The 18,039-nt window shown below is 41.7% G+C and overlaps 1 protein-coding gene across 1 annotated transcript; it reads left to right on the top strand.

Moving 5' to 3' along the window:
- Positions 1-6,668: 6,668 nt before the first annotated feature.
- Positions 6,669-14,233, top strand: LOC134398760 (acetylserotonin O-methyltransferase-like). The gene is made up of 8 exons (XM_063126249.1): positions 6,669-6,740; positions 7,562-7,736; positions 8,334-8,463; positions 10,046-10,114; positions 10,484-10,602; positions 10,742-10,882; positions 12,819-12,941; positions 14,025-14,233. The coding sequence occupies exons 1-8, from the start codon at positions 6,669-6,671 to the stop codon at positions 14,231-14,233; spliced, it is 1,038 nt and encodes a 345-aa protein (XP_062982319.1).
- Positions 14,234-18,039: the final 3,806 nt, after the last annotated feature.

Below are 18,039 nucleotides of genomic sequence, written 5' to 3'. Positions count from 1 at the left end.
ATGCTTCCCAAATAACATAAAGGATAAACACATTCTGTTCTGAATACCCTAAAAGTGTATTGAGATACCTCTGCACCTATTCATTAGGGGTGTGATCCGCTTCTCCTCGGACCGGAGAAGCAACAGCGAATTGGCCTGATCTGCCTTGCCCAGAGGCGGAGGAGAAGCGAGTCAGGGGCCTGGAGGAGCATGGTGAAGAGAAGTGACCATAAGAGGAGCGCTCCTCTTTTCGCGGAGCAATCCGCCCATCATTTTGGATTTTTTCGCCCATAGGATTGCATTGCAGAAAAGATTAGCAGATAACTTTTTTGTTTTTAAAGCTATCTTTCTGAAACTTCGTGTGCTTAGAGAGTTGTGGCTGGGGGTCATTTTGAGCCTACTCTCAGCACTCTGCGATCCTATGGAGTGCTGTGCCCAGTGCGCGGCTTCTCCTGGCTACTCGCGAGTAAGTGAGCAGCCAGAAAAAGCCATGGAAGTAGCTAGACCTTCCGCAGCTCCGGGCTGAGCCGGGCCAGGCCACAAGCAGATCTGGTTATCCCGGGTCAAGGGAGGATTTAGCCCAGCCTGACCCCAAGATCCCCTGTGCGTCGTCTGCACGCACAGCAGGGAGCCCTGGCTTCGCACCGGGCTAAGTGCTCATCTAGCAACGGCCTTAGATTTCTGAATCTAGAGTTGGATTTAATGCCTGATTTGTAGCAGATGGCTTAACAATCAGCCAAGCTAAATTCAGCCATTTTCCAAAACACTGAATTGGGGTCTGAGAGAAATAGTAGTCAGTTCACTCCTCTGCTGGTTACTATTTTGAAATGTTATTTCTTGATTCCAGATTCTTCATAAGTCTTGTAATTTTGAGCCTTTCTGCACAAGGCATTCATTACGGGTTTGTGATTCTTAATTTACAGTAGTTTGTGGGTGCTTTACATGATGTTACTATCCTCCAGAGTCTCTCCTGTTCTTTGTAATCATTATAGGGTGTGTGTATGTGTTCTAACAAGGAAAGGGTGGTATTTTCCTGCCTGGCGGCATGAAATCCTGGTGCATTTGCACAATTCAGCTATGTCATGTTGCCACCTAGTGGTTCTATAATGGAATATATAGAAAGGTAGAGAAAGAAAAACCCAGGGGGGGAAACATGTGTAAAGGAGCCAATCTTAATTCCACTGGAAGCAAAAGCCTCATGTAGAAAAGCCCCTAGACTATTCTGTGGACAGAAAGATTCAGATTATTCCCTCCATTTTCAATGTTCATGTTGTGAGTTCCAATGCTTATTTACCACCACCACCAACAACAACAAGAACAACAACAGCAACACAACACTTTAGGGGGAAAAAACCTAAGGCGGGGGAACCCCAGATAGCCCAATGTGGACTGAGCATACTCAGAGACCATGGAATACTAATTGTCTTTTTGGCAGGGACGGAGAGATGAGCAGGAAAATGTGGGAGGTGAGGTGGAATGGTTAGGATCCTGAGCAGGGAGCACTCCAGACACAGCAGTTTCTTGCAAGTACCACTTGGTAGCTACTCTAAATGACTATTTAGTTCAAGAGAAAACAGTGGTACCCAATGAAACAGCCACATTACGAATTCCACTCAGGCTATCATATCTATTACTCTGAAAGCAGATACATATATGGCCAAGCAGACTGGGGGAAAGACCTGTTAGATTGAAAGGCATCTCTAGAAGTATGGGCTGTTCTAGCAACTTTGGATATGGAATCTGATGTTGGCCCCTTCACTTCAATTTAATTATTTATTTTTTATATTTCTAACTTTTATAAACTCTCCTTCATTCACAAGGGATTCCAGGATAATGTATACACCATTAAAACAAACAAAGTAACTAATATAAAAACTACACAATTGCCCATTAAAAGAAAAATTAAAACAACTGTTCAACCAGCAGGCCGAACGACTTGTTGAATTGAATTCAAACTCTACTAGCCAGCAATAACCAACAGCATTCTACATAGGACATACAGGTCAGTCTGTACCGAAAATAATGAAAGGACACACATCTGACATCAGAAATGACAGTGTTCGAATACCAGTGGGGAAACAGCACAACCTGTCAGGATGATTTGTCAATGAGCTTTGAACTAAGGAGCTTCAAAGACAGATATCGATGTGAAATTATTGAAATGTAATTTATCAACTATATTTCCTGTGGTTTGAACAAGGACAAAGATTTTTTTTTAGAAATCACAGTATATGTGTTAATCTGCTCACCAGGTGGATGTCTGTAGGGCACTGCTTTGCCTACTGATTTCCCCCCAAACCCGCAGCGTTACATGGCAGGAATGAGCGAAGGCTATCCAGCCGAGAAATTTGCAGTGCCACTGTCACATGGCGGTAATGGGCATCACATATTGACTGAAAACCTCCAAAAGCATTTTATGTTTATTTTCTGGCAACTCTGCAACTAGGGTGACCATATTTTGGAAACCAAAAAGGAAGACAACATGGCCGACCTTCAAGGAGGTGTGCCCACCCCAACATGCCTACCCCCAAGAGGGCATGCCATCCTGACATGACCAGCCCCCAAGGGTGTGTGGCCTTGGTCATATATCTGATTCTTCAGCTCACGTTTAAAACATACCTGTTCTACATAATATGTTGTGTTAAAATCACTGAAATAAAGAACGAGTGAGAAATACAATATATCTGAAATTAACATGTATTGTAGTTGCTGTATAGATTTCTTTGTGCTAGTTTTTCTTGTTATCCTCATACAAAATGAATAGAAAAGAAAAACTATTATTTTCCATTTTTATAAATAAAACAGGTCCCGTATTAGAAAAAAAAATAGCTAAAGAACACTGTGGTTAGGAGGGGGTACACCAGTGCTAGACTAAATGGTAAATATGCAGTAAAGAATGATTAGGTAAAGAAAGATGAGAAAGGGAGGCTAAAGGTGCAATCCTATGCCTGTTTAGACAGAAAAAAGTCTTACTGCTCCCAGCATTCCACAGTCAGCATGCACAGGATTGTGCCCTAAACCGATTTATATGCAAATCCTAAGCACAAGGACTGGGAAAACATCTAAATATTATCAATGAATTTGGCTTACACTTTCAACTTTTAGCACTCAGATTCATTTTTTTCTTTTCCAGTGCAGCCTCATGCAGTGAAATCCCATGCACGTCTAGAAGCAAGCCTCACTGAGTGTAATAGGACTTATTCCCAGGGAATTGTGTATAGGATTGCAACCCTCGTGTGAAATATGTGACATTTCATCGTGCGTAGAATTCAGGGAGTTGAAAGAGTGGAAAAAGAAGAGAGAAAGAATGATTGAGTCACTGTAGCAATCTTTTCTCAGGCCTATTCTGTGTGATTTAATATTAAGCAAGAAAGAGCAGCTCTCTTTAAAATAGGGTGACCATATGACCAGATTTGCCCGGATTTGTCTGGGTTTTTGATGACAAATCCGGGTGGGGAAGGGGAAATCCAGATTTTTCCAAAGAGCAACTCTAATGGGAATTAACAAAAATGCTTATAACTCCATCATTTTTTAAGATAAAGATATGAAACTTGGCACAATGGTAGCTCTTAGGAAGGGCTTTAGTCATACCAAATTTGAAACAGATCCGTTCATCCATTGATTTTTTAGGAATTTTTTAAAAATTGAGGTTTTAAAATTATTATTTTTAAAATTGTCATTTTTAAAGATAAAGAGATGAAAGTTGACACCATGATTGCTCTTAACAAGGACTTTAGCTATGCCAAGTTTGAAACAGATCTGTCCATCCATTGAGTTTGAGGTTTTTTTTTTAAAGTTTGAGGTTTTAAAATTATTTTTTAAAAATAATTTAAACATGGCGACCATTTTGGTTTCCAAAATATGGTCACCCTATTTAAAATATTGTAACATTTGAGATGTAATCTATACTCGACCTTCACAAGTCAATTTCTATTAAAGGTCTTGCTCCAGGCATAGCCTTTTGTAGATTTTTAGCTATACACTATTAGGAGAACTAGTGATAAGCACCCACCATAGGGCCTCAGTAGTGAGTTTCTACCAAACCCTGTTACTATACCAGTATCAAAACATCTGACTACAAGAGTTTACATTTTTTTATTATTTATTACATTTATATCCCAGCTTTTTTCCTCCAAGGAACTCAAGGTGGTATACATAATCCTCCATCTCCTCTCCGTTTTATCCTCATTTTATCCTACCCTGTGAGGTAGGCTGGGCTGAGAGTCTGTGACTGGCCCAAAGTCACCCAGTGAGCCTCTGTGGCAGAGTGGGGACTAGAACCCAGATTTCCTGACTCTCAGTCTGACACTCTAGCCAATACACCACACTAGCTCTCTTTTGTGTATGGGAACTCTGGAAGCAATACTGGATTGCTAGCAATCTTAAATGGATAGTCAATGTGAAGTTCAGCTTAATTCTGGTTAACTTTGTAATTGTGACTAGACTGTGTAGCATAATCCTACTCAGAAGTAAGCACAATTGAGTTTACTGTATTGAGTTTACTTCCAGGTAACTGGGCATAGGATTGCAGCCTAAATAATTTAAAGGACACACAAGGATAGCAAAGTGCAACTGAAGGATCACAGCATCTTAAAAACAAAACAAAAAAACTTAGGGCTGTAGTTTGACACAAAATACAGACTTTTTATTGGCATCTAGTAATCCTGAAGCAAGTTACAAAAATGCAAACTATGTAGCAACACTTAGCGGTCATATAGATGCAGTACCAGGTTGGATGAAGTTCCCCTCCCAGCAGATGGATGGTGTATAAAATGAAATAAAAGTAACACCTTACAAACCCCCACAGGGGAGAGCCAATGTAAATACACTCATCTGCAAGCAGGCATGCAAGTCCAATATAATCAGACTTCTTTGCAATTCTGCAGTGGGTTCCACTTTGTTTATACCAGGTACAATCTCTCCCATGGTAGCTCACCAAATTTCACCTGTCAACAGATTGATTATCATATATGGAAATGCCAGTTTGTGAACCAATCAATAGGATAGTGCTATCCCAATGGCACAAAGCGTACTCAATATTCTGGTCCACCCAGAAGGGTAAAAATCAGCTGCAGAAGAAATTATTATTACTGTCTGGTTATAGGAAATGCATCTCTAATGGGAATAATAAATTGGGTTGCCCCAGCAGGGCATTACTGGATTTGTGGAGACAAAGCACACAAGCAGCTCCCCACCAATTGGTATGAGTATTGCTACATTGGCTGGGTCATACCTGCAGTACGCACCTACACGACTCTCCCTCAGGTATGGTAAGAAACCGAAAGAAGCATCTGTTGTACTCACTGAAAGTCAGCACATAGGAGCGGGATTTTTCCCTTGGTGGGGAGTTACATGAGTGGGTTCTGCAGTGATCCTCCTCCAAGCTGTAGTGGAAATACCTGGCAAATGATTCTTGAGTTGCTTTCCTAGAGGTAACTAAAGCCCTCTCCCACCTGCAGAAGGTCAATTAACAGAACCAACTAGCACTAGATTACATTCTTCCTAATCAAGGTGGGGCCTGTGCAATTATAGGAGATCAATGTTGTATTTATTTATTTATTTATTTATTACATTTCTATACCACCCAATAGCCGGAGCTCTCTGGGCGTTTCACAAAATTTTAATTTTACATATTTTAATGGTACCTGCCCAAGTACTAAAAACATTGTGTAACTTGCTAGGCTTGCCAAAGCAGGAGCAGCTTACATGGCCACAGTTACCCAGCCTGATTTCTGGTGGTGTCTGCCTGATGTAGGAGGATGGCTGTAAGCAGCTTTGAAATACATATTAATGGGGTTAATCCTTCTATTGGGGTGGGTGGGTTGTTGTTTCTCAGATGATAGTGTGTTGCATTTCCTGTTGCGTAAAGACTTTTAACACCCCTGTAATGACTCGAACGGTTATCCAACAGTTAAAAGATGAGCAGGCAACTGAAAGCTCCATCCCACGAGCGTTTTATTGCACGCTCATTAGTGGGCACTCACGGAGTTTGCTCAGGTCCCTCACATGATGTCATCTGCCTCCCGCACGCCTTCCACCCCTTCTGGCCTTCCTTCCGCAACAACCTCCCCCCTCATTAAGTCCGATGTTTATTGGAATTGCTGCTCTTTCCTGCTGGGTGCAGGAGAAGCAGCGCCATGGGCCTCATACGCATTCTGTACTTCCTCTTTTGAAAGAGGAAGTAATGGAGGAATGAAAACATGGGCGAAGAAGCAAAGGTAGGGAGCGTGTTAACTCCCAGTGTGACGGAGCTTTAAAGAAGAAGTGATAGAGTTGATGCAAATAGAGATGCAGGCGCTGGAAGAGTAGAGTTTATAAGTGGAACTGATTAAATAGATCCAAAGGGGCAGGGAAATGTTATGGGAATTTAGTTTCCTCAGCTAAAGAATATGATCTATGCTGTGGAATGAATGTATATGCTAAGTTACCTCGTCACATAACCAGTCCTGCAGGCTATGTGTATATTCAAAGGCTAAGACTAGTGTGTACCAAACTTATTTGGCACACCAGAACAATAGAGAACCTTGTGATTCAGTGGGAGTCCCCTGCAATAAGGTAGAACACTATTACATATAAGAAGCCTATATAAGTAATGAACCTCAGGGCAACAGGCAGTTCCCCCTCTGGCGTTTCAGGGAACTCTGCTTCAGCGTGTGTGTTTCTGTCTCTGACAAGAACCTATAAGAACAATGCATTCTGCAGAAGACCTTGAAAACTTTAATCTCTTATCTCAGTACCGGCATGGATGTCTTATCTCCAAGGTATGTGTAAGGACTTTTAATTTGTTAATTGTTGTGTGTTGTGATCAAAATCTGTGTCTTTTCTAAAAGAAAAAAAAAACTTTCTTCACTGAAGTTTAGTAGATGGCTTCCTGTGTTGCTGCTCCACTGAGGATTTGTTGGGAAATGCTGCTTTTCCTTTCGATGCTCTGTTTAAGTGTATACAATACAAGTTGCACTGCACTTTCACTGATTATCTTGGTAGATGCTAGTCCTCGTGCATATCTGGGAAACCTGGTGCATCTGTGCATTTCATCTGTCTTAATACTCTTCTTCCGATATAAAACACTGAAGCAGTCCAAAGATCCTTTTGTGTGATTATTGCGTAAGGCGCATAATACTAGCTGGCCAAAGCAGCGTTTCTGCATGGTTTTGTGCATGGGAACTCTGGAAGCAATACTGGATTCATCAGGTGGTTCCTTTTGCAAATTGAGTCACATTGGGGTTGTGGAGACAGAGCAGGGGACGCATTGCAGCCCACAGCTATGGCAGGTACCAGCCTCCAACCAAGCTTCTTGCACCACTCTGAAGAGGAAATGGCAGGAACGCACCTATTTCCCCATTGCCTTTGTCCTTGAAAAGTTTGTGCAGAATGGCTTTCAAGTTGCAAAGCTGTCATTCAATAGTCTGAAGACCACAGGAATCATATATTTAAAATAATGAAGTACGATGAAAACTAGCAAGAGATGTATTTTGTGTCTCCAAAGCATTTTCCTTAAATATTCTGCCTGTGTTGATAAAACCTCATACGTATATATTTGTAAGATCATTCTTCTTTTGGTGCTTTTCTTCCTTTGTTCCAGATTGTATTTACAGCCTGTGAATTGGGAGTATTTGACCTGCTGCTGAAGTCAGAAGGACTCTTGACGTCAGCAACTATTGCGGAACGTCTGGGCACCAGCCCCAATGGAATGGAGAGGCTGTTGGAGGCCTGTGTGGGGTTAAAGCTCCTAAGAATGGAGAGGAAGGATGACAGAGGTATGACAGGGGTGCATAAAGTGTGGCCTGCAGGCCATGTAAAGCCCTCCAAGCCCTGTCTGCAAATGACAAGAGCCCAGCATCTGTTGCCATTGAAAAAAGGGGGCAAAGAAAACACTTTAGGAATGGGCTCCTTAGTTGCTACCATAGAAACTTCATTCCTAGATCAGCCTTGGAAGCTTTGCTCGAAGGTTCCTTCTTGCTTCATGGTACATTCCAGAGATGCTCTTGGAACAAGGCTTCCATGGCAGGAATCACAGAGACCTATCCTACACCTTCCCTCCAACACCCTTTTTGGTGATGGTGGAGAGAAGGGATGTGCTAAAGTTATGAGTGAATAAATGTGTGAATATTTAATTGAGTGGGAGAGGAGTGGATGTGGATTTGAATGGGGATAGTGTGTGTGTGTGTGTGTGTGTGTGTGTGTGTATAGGGGATCCCATTGTTTGTCAGATAACCCCAAGGAATTGCAGGTCGCTGCATTCCAAGTCATTGATATTCTGCTATTGTTGCAGCAAACATTTTGTTCATGTAGTTACCTTTAGGGTAACTTGTACAGAGTTGCAATAACACTGGTGTTTCCCCCCCTTCCAGAAGCTCTTTATGGAAACACAGATATTTCCAGTCTCTACCTTGCAGAATCGAGTCCAAAGTCTCAGTACAGTTACATGATGTACTTCTCTGATATCTCCGTTCCGAATTTGTGTTACTTGAAGGAAGCTGTGAGGTAAGAAGAGGGAGGTCTATGTAATAATGCAGGAAATTATTATCTATCGTGAAATTATAAAGTTATATTTATTGTAGTTGTGATTATCTGCAGCTTAAATCTTTTTGTGAGCAAATTTACTGCAGCTCCATAGAACAGTCTTTCATTTTTATTTGATATTTGCTGCTGTGCTTATTTGCAATACCATTAGCCAAGAAATTATTTCAGACCAACAGTATATATTGGATTGCATCTTTTACTTCTCCACGTGTTGAGATGTTCCATCAGCTGCACTAAACTAGGCCCCCGTCTTGACGGAGGTGCTTTGGCAACGCGAGGTGCCTGGCTCCTGCACTTCTGTTCCTTCCTGGGAAGGAACGCAAATGCGAACTTTCCCAGCTCTCTACAAATAAAAAAGAAAAATGGCTTGGAAAGAGAGGACGGGGGCTGTTCCTCCTAATTTTTATTTTATTAACTGTATATGTGCAGCTGTGCGTATACAGATAATATTTTTTAAAAAAGGGGGGGAAGGAACAAGGCAGCCAGAGGAGGACGTGAGGAGAGGGATGCTGGGCCTCTCCTCCCTCTGGCTGCCCATTCCTCCCCCCTTTTAAAAAATATTATTTGTATCTGCCCTGCTGCGCAGATACAGATAATTTTTTAAAAAAGAAAAGTGGGGGAGGAACAGCCCATTCCTTTCCTCCCCCCATTTTTTATTTTTTTATTTTTACAGAGGTATGGGGTGGGCTTTCCAGCCCAGCCCATGGCATCCAATCAGGGGGCGCCATGGGCTGTGACAAGCCTCCACTGCCAAAAAAGTCAGGGTAAGTGCCCGACTTTTTTGGAGCAGAGTTTCCAGGTTTTGCCCTTGGATGGATTCGCAATGGCGGCTGCATCATGTAGATGACCTGCCAGTACTGTGAATCCAGCCCGGGGCTAACCCTTTGTGTAGACATGCCCTACATTTGATTTTGTTTTGCTGAAGAGATCACTAGAGGCTGATGGCATTTTTGTAATATCTTGGCTTATTTACATATATACAAGCAGAGCATAGGTGGAAGTGGAAAGTGTATCCCTCATAACCAAATCCAGTTTCCCGCAGCCAATCCCCAGAGAGAGTCATTAAAAAAGATACTTATTCCTTACTGAAGGCAAAACTTAATGGTTTTGTTCTCTATTATTCTCTCTCTCTCTCTTCCTCTCCCTCTCCCTCTCCCTCTCTCTCTCTCTCTCTCTCTCACACACACACACACACACAGAGCATCACCCTCCATTTAATGGAACGTTTATCCCCCACCCCAGATTTTCTCCCTGCAAATCCATCAAAACTCATGCAGGGAAAAATCAGGAGAGGGGAGGAGGCAGTTTACAGATTTAATGCCTCTCCCCACCAATACAAGTTATAATACCACTCAATTGGACTGTCTTGACTCTTCTAGGGTAATTAGAGCCTGTGGACATTTACAATTCACTTTAAAAAAACATGTATTTAATTAAATGAGTAATACATTCTGTGTAAGGAGGTGGGGAAAGACTCTGAAATTTCATTTGCTAGTTACCCTGCCTTATTTTTACAACATTAAAAAGAAATATTCTGTTTCAGGGAAGGAAAAAACCAAATTGAGAAAGCATTTGGCAAACCAGCCAAAAATTTCTATGAGGCTCTTTATAGGTAAGAGTAACATTTTGTGTGTGTTCATTATTTGGTTGTGAGGAAACATGGTTATTTCTGATCAGATTAAAAGTTACTAATGGAATGGTATACATAATGCCCTGTGGTACTTGATTGCCCCAGGATGATTGCCCCAGTTTAATTTTTAATTTAATTTGCTCCTCATCCATTTCCCCCCTGAGTGCACCACGTTGGGGAAGTAATTGGCTGTTTTCTTGCATATCACTGAGAGGATGGAGGGTACAGAGGGGAACAATCCTGTTAATCTCAATGGGTCACAGCAACAACACAAGAAGACACAGGCCTAATTTACAGATCAGACTACCTGCAGAGACCTTCTTATCTGCCAATTTTATTTCGAATTGCTAGATCGGAGGAGGACATGAAGAAGTTCTTAAACTTCATGGATTCCACATGGCACCTATGTGGTACAGATGTGATTGCTGCATTTGATCTTTCTAATTTCTCAGTTATCTGTGATCTGGGGGGTAAGTACTAAAAGAATTCTCAGTTTTTCTCCTCTACTGGTAAGTTGAAGTCATTTTGTTAGGAGTGTTTTTGAAAAAGCTTTGAAAGGCACAGAAACTTACCTTTTAATTTTTCTTCTTTTTTTGCTTTCCCTTTAAGGAGCTGGTGGTGCCTTGGCTAAGACATGCATTTCTCTGTATCCTAATTCTAATGTGATAATTTCAGACCTACCTAAAGTAGTGGACATAGCAAAGAAGCATTTTGTATCTTCAGAAGACCACCAGATTACTTTCCATGAAGGTAAATGTACAAGGTTGTACTACTAGAGACGTACCGCTCATGTTTCCTAACAGCTGCCATACTTACAAGCCTGCCTGTGCTTTAAAGATCTTCAGAGGAAGCCCTTCTCTCAGTCCCACCACCATCACAGGCATACCTGGTGGGAATGTGGAAGAGGGACTTCTTGGTGGCTGCTCCAGTGCTCTGGAACTCTCTTCCCAGGGAAGCTAGACTGGCTCCCTCCTTGATATGCTTTAGAAGGCAGGCAAAGACTTTTTTCTTCTGGCAGGCCTTTGGTGAATAATCGGACCTATGTGTGTGCCAAGGACTTTTAAAATTGTTATTTTGAATGTTTAAATGTTTTAATATTGGAATATATTTAATATATTTTTAACTTTGTATATTACTATTTATAGGTTTTAAATGTATATGTTTTAAATTTTGTAATGCCGCCTTGAGGCCCAGCTTTGGACAAAAGGTGGGAAATAATAATAATAATAATAATAATAGATGCAGTGCCTCAGATGCTGGAGATAGAATATAGCCATCATGATTAGTGGCCATTGATAGCTTATTCTCCAGGAATTTGTCTAATATTTTAAAGCCATCCAAATTGGTGGTCATTACTATAACTTCTGGTAGCATATTACATAGTTTTTGCACTGTGGATTAAACAGTAATGGAAGAAAAGGCAATCAATGGCTACTAGGAAAGGCTATACATTAACTCCAGAATTGGGGGCAGTATGCTCCTTTATACCAGTTACAAGGGAACATGTGAAGGGGGGGGGGAGAATTGCATTCGTGTCCTGTTTGTGGGCTTTCCACAAACAGCTGGTTGGACACTGTGTGAACAGAATGCTGGATTAGATGGGGCGTGGTCAGATTCCGCATGGTTCTTCCCATGTTTTTAATGTAGTTTGTTCTGCAGTGCTAATATGCGGCATATAATTCCAGAAAGAAAGTGAATAACAAGAAGTAGTGGCTGGACACAAAATATCTAACAATGATTATGTTTTCCTAGCATGTGTTTTCTGCTATATAATTATGCTAGCCCTTTGCATTTCAAGATTATGCACGTGATCTACTTCTTGTACGTTACATTACTTTAAACTGTAGCACTTCCTCCTTGCAGACACTACCAAACATCTAATTCTTCTAACTAGTAAAGGTTGTTTACAGCAAGAAGACAAAATGCAGGATTAAATTGGCCAAACCCACTAAGTTTATTTGTAGGTACAATAACTCCTATTCAGTATAGTGCAATGTATCGCCAAGATCTGCTTAGGATATGCAACCTTATTTTAAATTGCTGCCAAAAATGAAAGAATGTAACCAGTTCACAACCAACCAAATATGAGGAGTGGCTTTAGATCCTCACACTACTTAGCAATGCAGTCACCGTCATTAAGTTACAACAGGAATATGGTCGAGGCCCATATTCTCTTGGGTGGGTGGGGGGCGGCGGCAGGGGAAACCACATGTTTGCAGTGGGTGGGGCCAAGCCAGAGCCAAAAGTGGGTAGGTCCCACCACTTTCTTTTTCTGCCTCTTCATTCTCATGTGGTGAGCTGCAAGGGAAGGGACAGATCGCTCTTGCCACAGGTCTGAACTGATGACATGCAGAGGTGTTTTGAAATTAGGCTAAGGGGTATTTCTCTGAAAAGAAAGCCCCTGTATTCTACTTCGATTCTTCCTTAGATGCCGTCTCTCACTTGTTATCCTCTGCCCATCATGGTCCTTCTATATGTAATTGCTGTTTCCTCCTTACGTTGCTACACCCCAATGCTCCCTCATTCATCTCTGTGTTTGTTTCACCTACATGCCCCTAAGCTCTTCCCTAAAAAGCAAGGCTGGCATGCACTAATAGTACCAGCAGAAGATATCGCAGCAGAGTTCAGCTAATTATTCCTTACACAACATGCTTAGTTAAACTGATCTCGACCTATTTTATTACAGGGGATTATTTTAAAGACCCAGTTCCTGAAGCTGACCTATATATTTTGGCTCGGGTCCTGCATAACTGGGACGATGAGACGTGTGTGCAGCTCCTAACCAAACTGCACAAGGCCTGCAAACCTGGTAGGTGTACTTATAAAGCAGAAATAGCTAAAGCTGCAATTGCAAACTGTGTTGGACTAGTGAGCAAGTAGGGGGTTAAAGAAACATGCTATTCTGAAGCGGAGATCATGTCCCATAGGAAGACTCCTTTCGCCTGATCTTTGTTTTTTCTCACTAGTTGTGTAGTTCTTACAAGGTCTGGACAACTCACATACTAGAATAAAAAGAGGGAAATAGGTTTGCAAATATCCTCAAATAGGCCCACATTTTAGGCTGTTTTTCTTTCCTCATTTGGAAATGGCCTTGCAGTCTTCAAGGGCTTGTCTATACGGCTTGTTTACCCTGACCTAAATGTGCATATTTGCATTCCAGGACACATGACGCAGCTGTCCATTTGCCGTAGTGCCGGGTTTTTAACACGTTAATGCGCATATTCGCATTTGTGATTTACTGTGACTTTTAGATCACGTCCAAGTTTACACCATGTTATGGTTATGTATCTTTGGGGGAGTTAAATCACATTTTGACATGTGGGCAGAGCTTTGAGGGTAGGACAACGTGATTGGTTGATTTCCCACCTATCGGCTGCCTCGTTTGTTTACTTGAATTCTCTGATTCTGCTTCCTCATTCCTTCCCCTGCTCCCAGTTTGTATATGAATCTCTGGGGCTCTGCATATAAAATGTATAGCTTCCATCAACTCTCCTCTATAGCATCGCCCCTCATATATGCGTTTATGCACATGTGCGCATTTATAACTGCACTATAAAAAAAATTCAGGAAATAAATCGCTGTTGCTGCTGCAGTGTGATGCTCTTTAGCTAGCTTCGAATCAACAAAAATTCGGGTTTATATTTAATGAGGAGCAATCCCATCGTATAGATGGGGGCCAAGACTCTGGTAAAGGGTACTTATTGGGCTATGTCTGAAAGCTAGGAACTTGAGATGCAGATCTGCAGCTTGCACCATACACCCTTCTCATGATGTGTCAGGGCATTCACAAACCACATTGCTCTTTACTCTGTGCTTCTGATTCCTGGTTGTTAGGAAAATATTGATGAAATAAGTAGCTATATCTTCCCTAAAGAAATGCCTTTTCAAACAGGTGGTGGAGTTTTAGTGGTGGAAATAGTTCTTGATGAAGACAGAACCGGGCCTTTAGAGGCTCACCTGTACTCCATGATGATGATGCTTCATACAGAAGGAAAAGAACGGACCGCCTCAGAGTATAATGTCCTCTTCAATGCAGCTGGCTTCAAGGAGATTCAAGTAAAGAAAAGAAGTGTCTATGATGCCATTTTGGGAAGAAAGTAAAGTTTCTCCTCCTTCATTCCTGCTCAATCCATAATGGAAATTAAAATAATAAAATGAGTTATAGCCTAACCATTTATTCAGCTCAATGTTCTAGATACATATTTCAAAAGAGGTCAGTGTTACGACATGATGAAATTATTTCACAAACTCCAATATTGTTTGTAGTCCGTGTACACATTTGAAATGTTCTTGCTTGATTCCAGATTATTTACAAGCTTTCTCATGTGGGGCTTCTCCACATTTAGCAAAAATCCCGCAGCCTTACCACGATGATCTCTTCCGCAGTCTTTTCACGTTTCACAATTGGCAAAATATGCACTCTTTCCCCCCTTGACTTTTCCAGTTCCCTCCCATATGTTTTATTGATATCGCTAGCAGATGTTTCGGTGACTTTTAAAATGGCAGATGTTAATGCACCCCTCACAGGCAATCTAATGTATTGGTGTAAAAGCTTACACATACATGGCCAAGCAGACTGGAGCAAGACCTTATTAAGATTGAAAGGCATCTCTAGAAGTTGTAAGGACTATTCTAGTAACCATGGATACTGAATACAACCTTGGCCCCCGGACCTCACATTGCTGTACAGAATTGAAACACTTCTACCAGGCAACCTCCTCAAGAGGTCTGACTGGTTGATCTGCTTTGGTTTTAACCAGCGGGCTAATGATATTTTAAGGGAATGCCACTGAACCAGATTGTGACTGCTGAAACCTCTGCTGTTTCATTAACAAGAGTGATCTACATAGAGATAAAGGAAATAATGTTTCAGTTGTCTGAGGAAGATTGAAAGGTATTTGATGAAGTTGTTCCAAAGAATGAGTACAACCAAAGATTCTCAGTGCCTGAATATTTATGATATTAAACTCAATAGTAACCCACCCACCCCCGGTAATGTTAAAAGTATTAAATCTTGCAAGAAAGTTGCTTCCATGTCATTATTAGATACCTATGATCAAAAATCATGTTTTCTTTAGTGCAAATGTCTAGGATTAATAACAGACAATGTTGAGGCAATGCAGTTAGCCACACTCTGAAGATGGCATAAAATACACTAATAAGATGTCCATCAGTTCAGTGGAATATTTATGCAGCCATGGTTCTGAAAGTGGTTTAAAATGGCTCAGTGTACAGATCAATGCCCATCCAATTCTTGTCCCTGTTCTCAGCTGCCTTTGCTGTATATTTCTTTTCATGGCCCCTCTTCACCCCCTCTTTCTCTCTTAGCCCCCACTTTCCCCCCCTCTTGCCTTTACCCCCCCTCTCCTGTTTGTGCACAGCAGATCGTGGGTTAATTACAGTACATGCAAACTGAGACAATTGCTTCTTGCCCATGTCACTGAATACTGCACAGCATCCTTGTGTTTATAATGTTTTTCTGTACCACACAAAAATATTAGAAGGACCCATGTAATTATAGAAATGGTATAATTGCAAATAAACAGCAAAATGTAATTTGTTGAACAGAAATGTTTGTTATAATTCAATCATTACAGTTGTCGTGTTTATTAGAATGATGGTTGTTTATTTACTTACTTACTTATTTCATCTGTTTGCTTGCCACCCAACTGCTAAATGCCCTCAGGGCAGGTAACAATCATAAAAGCAAACCACAAGAACAAAATAATCAAATCATGTACAGAGATGAGATGAGAGTCAGTGTAGTGTAGTGGTTAGAGTGTTGGACTGGGACTGGAGAGACCTGGGTTCTTGTCTGCCTCAGCCTGGGGACTGGAAGCTCGATGACTTTGGGCCAGTCCCAGACTCTCAGCCCAACCACTCATTATAGGTTTTAAGTCTTCTAAATCTTTACCCATAGAATTTTCTAAGCTTTCCCCCCCTCCACTGAAAAAGCTGAAATGAGAAATACATTTGCAAGCTAAACCTTAATACAAAAACCTTCAAAATAGAAGGAGCATCAAAGGACTTAATTACATACACACCTGTGACTTTAGAGAGCTCCCAGAATACAGGTAAGTTAATTATTTTCTTTAATTCTGAAGGGAACATAATATGGAACACTAAAGCGAGCACAACAGTGTTATATTTATTAATTTATTAATTTGCTTAATATATGATTATATTTTTATACTGCTATATCAGAAAGAGGGCGGGGGTGGCTCTGGTACCCAAGTAGCTTCAGGAAACCCCCCTTCTTCAGCATCAGGATTACCTGACGCCAACCCAGGAAAAGGAAAGCTCCAGTTTTCGGAGGGAAGCAGCACCAACCTGGCACAGTCCCCCCCACCCCAGCCAGGACTTGCGATCCCTGCGGAATTGGGAGAGGTGTGTTTGATGCATGTGTGCATGAGTACACAAGTGGCCAAACACATCTACTAGGTTGTTGACTCTTAGAAATCCTGTTGCTCAATGGTATGCCAGAAGTACTCTGCACATATTTAGAGTTGTTTAGAAATCCTGTTGCTCAATGGTATGCACATATTGTCTTCTACCCCACACACATCTCAATTGGTGAGGAACAGCATTGAAAACACTGAGACTAAAGCAAGGATTGCTGGATTCTCTCTCTCTCTCTCTCTCTCTCTGTGTGTGTGTGTGTGTGTGTGTGTGTCCCAGACACACATTGGCACCACCAAACTCTCTTCTGAAAAACAAATGTAAGTGCTTCATTGACTAGAATGCATATTCAGTGAGTGTTAGTTGGCTGCCCTCAATTTTGGATGTCATGAAAGAGATGCAAATTTCCAAATTATTTCATTTATTGTTATTATTATTATTATTATTATTATTATTATTATTATTATTATTTATTTATTTATTTATTTATATAGCACCATCAATGTACATGGTGCTGTACAGAGTAAAACAGTAAATAGCAAGGCCCTGCCGCATAGGCTTACAATCTAATATGTTGTGACTATAAATCCCATCTCCTAGGCAACATGTCCAGCCTTCCCCAACCTGCAAGTGTCCAGGTGCGCCGGCACTACAACCCCCATCAGCCCCAGCCAGCATAGCGAGCCTTCCCCAACCTGAAGGCCTTTAGGTGTGCTGGTACCACAACCCCCATCGCCCTCACCTACATGGCCAGCCTTCCCCAACCCGCAAGTGTCCAGGTGCACTGGCACTACAACCTCCATCACCCCCCGCCAGCATAGCCAGCCTTCCCCAACCTGAAGGCCTTTAGGTGCGCTGGTACCACAACCCTCATCGCCCTCACCCACATGGCCAACCTTCTCCAACCTGCAAGTGTCCAGGTGTTCTGGCACTACAACCCCCATCAGCCCCAGCCAGCATAGCCCGCCTTCCCCAACCTGCAAGTGTCCAGGTGCGCTGGCACTACAACCCCCATCAGCCCCAGCCAGCATAGCCAGCCTTCCCCAACCTGTACTTTTATTGTACTTTTACTGCCATGGTGGAAGAGTGGCGCTTGTGGGATTTTCTGTTCCAGGTTCCAAAATAAGTACCACGTACATCTTGACATGACAGGGGTGGGTGGGCACCATTTGTTGTTCCAAGTCAGGTAGTAAAATGTCTTGGGCCAGCCCTGACTCTTAGGAAATACCAACACCATCCCCTGTTCTTGACCCACTCATTTCACCTTTGAACAGTACAAGATGCATTGTGATTTGCAACAAAGAGTCCCTTGACACTAAAAATTGTAAAAAACAACAACCCACAAACAAACAGAAAGAAAGAAACCCCCTACAAAAAAGCCTCCCAGGCTTATGTGAAAAAACAGAGTTTGCATACGTAAACTGACCTCTCCCCCTGATTATGGGTGCTATAAAAGCTTTGTCCTCCAAGAAAGAAGCAATTTCCATTCTTCTTTGGAGTAACACAGA

This window comes from Elgaria multicarinata, chromosome 5, assembly GCF_023053635.1.
Source record: "Elgaria multicarinata webbii isolate HBS135686 ecotype San Diego chromosome 5, rElgMul1.1.pri, whole genome shotgun sequence".
Classification (NCBI taxonomy): Eukaryota; Metazoa; Chordata; class Lepidosauria; order Squamata; family Anguidae; genus Elgaria; species Elgaria multicarinata.
This window is presented reverse-complemented; position numbering and strand designations above follow the sequence as displayed.